Source organism: Psittacula echo (genome assembly GCF_963264785.1).
Source record: "Psittacula echo genome assembly, chromosome: 1".
NCBI classification, from domain to species: Eukaryota; Metazoa; Chordata; class Aves; order Psittaciformes; family Psittacidae; genus Psittacula; species Psittacula echo.
Window position 1 is genome coordinate 136,033,111 of NC_137735.1, and position 6,221 is coordinate 136,039,331.

At 54.7% G+C, this 6,221-nt stretch overlaps 1 protein-coding gene across 1 annotated transcript in view; it reads right to left on the reverse strand.

Annotated features, from left to right (window-relative positions):
- The window catches only part of RELN (reelin), a gene marked incomplete at both ends in the record, with an annotated part of 292,747 nt that extends 288,671 nt beyond the window's left edge, over window positions 1-4,076 (reverse strand). Inside the window, one exon of the mRNA XM_080626620.1 lies at window positions 3,848-4,076. Coding sequence (XP_080482746.1) covers window positions 3,848-4,076 — 229 coding nt within the window. The remainder of the gene's footprint in view (window positions 1-3,847) is intronic.
- Window positions 4,077-6,221: the final 2,145 nt, after the last annotated feature.

Here is a 6,221-nt window from a genome sequence, read left to right on the forward strand (position 1 = left end):
CACGTGTGCTTTTTAAACACTACAAATCTGACTGTTCATTTGTAGGTTTCTGTGATTAAAGGCAGTGAAGACTTGTATTAAAAAATTCAATTTATACTGTTGCTAGATTTTTTTTCCTGAAGAAATTATATTCTGCTCTGTAGATTACAGTGGAAAGCCCAGGAGAAAACCAAACCAGCATCACTGCTATCTAGCCCCATACGAGCAAGCCAAGCGGGTCCTGATGCAGCTCTCCAACCACACGACCACCGCTTGGCTGGAAGGAAGCTGAGCAGGTGCCTACATCAAACCAGTGCACACTTTGTCAGTTTGCATTTGAGCAAGCACTGAAGTGCTTTGCCAGCTCAAGGACTTAACTGAATTTGAAAAAAGCTAATTCAAGGCATAAAAGTCTGCCAAAGGTAATAAAATTGTTTACCGATTCATCAAGTTGGCCCTGTATATAAAAGAGCATATTTATATGCAGCGTAGGTCTGGTGCTATTCAATCAGCGAATGCATTTTTAAATATTTACTGATTGCAGGAATAGGGCCAAATCCAGAGTATTTTAAGGGTTAGGGAAGAAGTGTTAAATCCCCAAGTATCTAATTTAACTATGCAAAATAGGTAATATTATTGCCTTTATCTTACTTATGAAATTCAGCGAAATAAAGTGCTGGATCCAGTGTGTCAGAAAAGCCACTTGCAGAAGCTCCTGTGCTTGCCAGGTTGCCAGGCAAGTGTCTTTGGCACCAGACACCATCCCTCTCCTGGGGTGCGGGCCAGCGCAGAGGACATTTGGGCAAACAGACAAGACCCAGTGCCACAGCTCCACTGGCTGCCCAGTGGCTCAGCTCCCACCCTGAGAGCCCGAAGAAACGTCTAAACATATTAACAGAAAGTTGTTGGCTGATTTTTTTTAATGAGAATGTTTCCTCATCCAGCCCCTTGACATATGGTTTCACCCAATTCACTCCTCCTTCAACTCGATCCTCTCACCTGCCCCTGTTGAACGAAGGAGCAGCAAGTGTAAGAAGGGGCCTCACCAGAACTTGTGAAGAGTCGGAGCAGTGTATTTTAATAGGCTCTCTGAGCAGGTGAACTTGCTTTGCATGTGTGTAAATCTCCCTTTGTCTTGTGCTTCTGTACTGCACCTCAAAACTCCACCTCTGTGTCCCCACAACACTGCCTTTAAAGTTTGATTTTTAAATGATAAATGCTCAGCCAGTGCAGACTGGCATGTTTCAGTAGCATTAAACTGCACTATATAAAAGCCGAGATTGCTTTTAATTATTTCTTCAGATTGTATACTTGGGGGGAGGGAGGGGTTTCTTTTGCTATATTTAACATTGATAATTGTTATATTTAAAAATATTCAAATGAGATATTTCAAAATATCTAACTGATTAAGAGTGCTTAGCTGGAGGATATGTCTGCTGCGCTGTGCATAGCAAGTAGGCAGTGCTTCTTGCCTTGTTTTGGCACAGGTGAGTGTTTAATCAATGCACAAAACGGAAAGAAATTACCACTGCAAGTTAGAAGTAAGACGCGAGGCTGGCTCACACCGGGGTGCATGTATACCTTGTGCCGTGCAACTGAATTAGTTTTCAAGTTCAGTTCGTGGACTTTCTTCGCGATTATCCTTTAAATGCACACAGTTAGTTTATTTTTTCTTAACCCTATGGCTGTAGGGAGGCCCTGAGACGCTCTGGTTGTACCACCCGAGGCAGATGTCCCCGGCGGGGCCGAGGACAGAGCAGCGCACGGAGAAGCGCAGCGGGCAGCGGGACTAAGGGAGCCAGCGGGAGCAGCAGCGGCCGGCGGCCCCGCAGCGCCTGGACTTATCTCGGCGGGGCTGCCTGCGGGCAGAGGCGCAGCGCGGCTCCGCAGGGCGCAGCAAGGCGCGCAGCGGGGCGCAGGGCAGCGGCGACTCCGCAAAACTGCCCTGCAGCCCATCGGAGAGGGCAAGTGAATAAACTTACAAGGCGCAGAGGTATATTCAAACCAGCCGCGTTTTGCTCTGTCAGGTGCAAAACTGCGGCGGAAAAGCCACCCTAAGGTACCTGAAAGGTCTGGCACGCAGCTGAGGCGCTTCTCTGCACGCTGAGATATTAAAATTCAAGCCCCCTTTTAAAAGGGCGAGAGGCAGAAGAGAATCCCCCGGAAACACACACACACACACCCCGCTCCTCACCCTGCAGGCAGCCCTGCCCGGAGCCCTACTTTATTTAAACCCTGCCCGCAACCTGTCCCGCAGCCCTGCCTGCAGGGCTCCTGCGGCCATCACAAACGCCTCTCCCCAGACCAGCAACGGGGCTTAAACACGAGGTGCACGCTAGAAAACACGGCAGCAGCAAAGAAAGGGCTGGGGGCTTCTGCTATTTATGAGTCTGAACCATATTTTTAAACCCCCAGCATTTAAAACCGTGCAAGATGGAAATTCCAGCATCCTCTTTTCCTCAGTAGGTCGAATGCAGTTTAACTGATCTGAGCGTGTATTACGGGTTGGAAGATACAGGGGGATCTAAGGGGAAAAAAATCACCTGAAAACAGGGAATTTCCATGTGGTTTGTTAAAAGGAACACACATATTTTTAAACCAAAAGTTTCCTATGAATTTGGTAAAACTATACAGGTGAAGGTTATACACAGACAAAACTTCAGGATCCCTTAGATCATGTGAAAATGAGTACTGGATGTTTTCGGGTTTTGCGTCCTTACAGAACAAAAATCAATCAGAATCTTCACATAATGATTCAACGATTTACCTAAAACTTAAATTCTCAGCTGGAATATATCAAAGTCACAAGTTTAACTCCATCTTCAGCCAGGGACCACTACACAGCATCTGTTTCTGAGCAAGGTGTTTTAAATAAATATTTGCTGATATTCTTTTGACTTTTTATTGCTTACAGCAGAATTAGCTGTTACGATGTAGCATGGCAAAACCTCAAGCAGAGACAAAGAGAGAGAATATAGATTAGTGACTATACCTTTAAGCGGTCTTCCACGGTTATGAATTAAAAGATGTTTCACACATGGAAGTTTTCTATACAGAGAAACGGCGGTAAGGCCGTTGAACTCTACAGCTCCTGGTTTACAGGGGCACTCCGCAGCCGAGAGCAGTTCTGCACAGCAGCACACCCCTCCTGCCAGGCCGTGGGTTGTGCCCTTCGCCCCAGGTAATACACCACCCAAGACAAGACCCTACTGGCGTGAACAACTTCCCCCGCTCCATTTCATTCTCCTCAGCCTGGACGTCTACAAAAAGCAGGTTCACTTATTAATTCTGGGCACGACCTTCCATCCCCAAAGCCACCTGTGAGGGCCTGACCCACCGCTCCCGCCTGTGGCTCCTGCACGGGCAGCAACAGGCGGCTCCCTGAGGAGTCTCCCGGTGCCCCGCCAGCGGCACCGCACCGCCACTGGGCAAAGGAGGATGCGATCGGCCAAGGCCGGGTCCGAAAGACATTGAAGTGAGAAAGGGACAGACCTCCAACAACTTCGGAGGTTCTGGATCCGGCCCTGAGCCCACTAAGGAGAGAGGACTCGTAATTTCCTCTGGCTCGGGGCTGCGCCTCGCAGGAGCGGCGCCGGGGCGGAGCGGCGCTGCGACGGCGGCGGCAACGTGCCCAGGGCAGGTGAGGACGGTCCCGGACGGCGGGGGAGCGCCGAGGAGCCCCTCGCTGGAACTGCCCTGTGCACATGGCACACAGCCGCGCCTTCCCCGTACAGGGCACCCGCACTCCCCTTTCACCCTCCCTGCGCGGCTGCGGGGCCGCGGGGCCGCTCCGCGGTGAGGGACCCCTTGGGGCCGCCTTCCCGCCGGGATCCGCGGAGCGCCGAGCACTGCGGGGACTGACACCTACCGTGGTACTCCTGTCCGGGCACGTAGGCAGCGGGGCTGCCCGCGATGTGCAGGGCGATGAGCACCTCGCCCTGCTCGCCGTCGCCCTCCAGCTCGCCGTGGTGGGTGCAGAGGAAGAAGAAGGGCGAGAAGCGGGCTCGGGGGGCGGCCGCCCGGCCCGCCGCTAGCAGGGCACCCAGGGCGGCCAGCAGGCAGGGCCAGCCCCCAGAGACGCCCCGCCGCCGCTCCATGCTGCTGCCGCCGGCGCCGCTGGGGCATCCAGGGCACGGCGGGGCCGCCACGCCGCGCCGCTCCGCTCCGCACTGGACGGGACGGGGCGGGACGGGATGGGACGGGGCGGGCGCTGCCCCCCGCCGCGGCCCGTGAGAGTTCGTGGGGAGGCGGGCGTGGAGAGCGGAGCGCGGCGCGGGCAGGCGCGGCCCCTCCGCGCCCGCCGAAAGCTGCACCGTCCCCGCCTGCCGCTGTCGGGGTGCGGGGCACGGAGCTGGGAGCGCGAGGGTTGGGAATAATTTATTTCCCCCGGTGTCGGGGTGGGAGGGAGGGTAAGGTCCCTCCTCTCGTCCTCCTCCGCCTCCTCCGCCGCCGCCGCCCGCTCCTCCTGCTCCTCACTCTGCGCGCCGGTGTGCGGTGCTGCCGCTGCGGAGACGAGGGCTGCGAGCTGGGCTCTGCTGCCCGCCCTTTGTCTGCCTCTGCGTTCCTGTCCTTGCCTTGCCCCTGCCCTGCCCCTGCGTCCCCGCCCCAGGGTCTGCCCCTGCCTCAGCTACTGTGTCCCAGCCCCTGCCCCTGTTCCGGCCCCTGTCCCTGCTGCTGGTCCCCGCCCCGACACCTGAATCCCTACCGCCGCTTCTTCCTTGCTTCCATATCCCTGTTCCTCAGCCTCAACCGTTGTCTCTCTGCTTCTATCCCTCTATCCATCCTTTTGCCCCATCCCTCTGTCCCTCTGCTCCGGGGCCCGTCCTTGTAACCTGTCTGTCTGTCCTTGTCCCTCTGTCCCACCCTCTGCGCACCTGCCCCAGCACTTGTCCTTTTGCCCCTACCTCTCTGGCCCAGCCCCTGCCCCTCTGCCCCTGTCCCTGCCCCAGCCCCAGCTCTGCCTCTATTCTACCTGCACCAGCTGCTTTGAAAAGTGAGATTTTTACTTAAACCTTCTCCACTACCATCTTTAAAACGACCCATGTGCACAAACACAGGCAGGGGTGGGCTCTGCAGCTCTAGGAGGTCAGCGTGAGAGTTCCTGGGGAGGGCAGGTCCCTGTGAGAGGTCTTCAGCCCCCCTCCAGTGTGTGCCCATGCCCTGCATCCCAGGAAGAGGAGCAAACCCAGCGGCGACCACAAGGGGAATGAGCATCTGAACACAAAACACTGGCAAGTAGAATAATTCATAAAAACATATATTTTTAACAAAGCAGGGCTGGCAGAAGGACCACGGCGTCAGGAGCAAGCCTACCAGGGTTTAAAGCACCCACCATGCTGCTGCTGGATCCCAGCTAATGCCCAGAGACAGCCTGGGTGAGCTGTAGTGACATGGTGTAATCAGAAAGGAGAGCCTACCTGCCAGCATTTTTGAAGTGCAAAACTGGCACAGTCCAAGGGCTCCCTCCTGGATTGGTTTCAGTGCCAGAGGGAAAGGTTCCCCCCACGGAGGCATGAGCCACATGGATGGCACCACTCAGCTGCCCTATGTCAGTGCAGGCTGCTTTGCTGGCCCACCTGCCACCCAGCCGATGGAGAGCCCGCACGGTGGCCCGGGGGACATCCTCACCATCTGCCCCGCCTGCCTTTTCTGCTGTCTCTGCACTGAGCCGAGCTCACCGCCACCAGCAAAACTTTGCTGCAGTTTCCTGTCTTACTGGGTTGCTCCCTGCTAGGGATGGATTGAGGCCATGTCCCTCACTGGCTTGGATGGAGAAATGCGCTGCGACGTGATCCTGCTGTAAAGATGAAAGGTGTGTGGCACAGGGGACAGGGTAGATCCCACTGTCGCTCCGGATGGTGGGCAACCCTGGCCACTGCTGTGGAAACTGAGCTCTGCAGCAGATGATGAGGAGTCAGTCTGGCTCTGAGGCTTCCTTTTTACCTAGGCTATTTATTTTTCAGCTTTGGGTATTTGTTTGGTTTGTGGGTTTTGTTAACATCTGTCCCTCCTCCTTAACTTTCAATGCTTGTAAAAGTGACGGACTAATAATATCATTTCCTCATATGCTAAATTCTCATGCAGGCAAAAGCTGTGTGGAATCACTGGCAAAAACTCTGCCAAGGGGACATGTTCATCCTCATGCATTCCTGTTTCCCTCTACCAAGAGCTCACCAGTAAGGCCACACCATGCCAAAGAGGCTGGGCAAACACGCTTCAGCTCATGTACCCTCTGCCCAGCA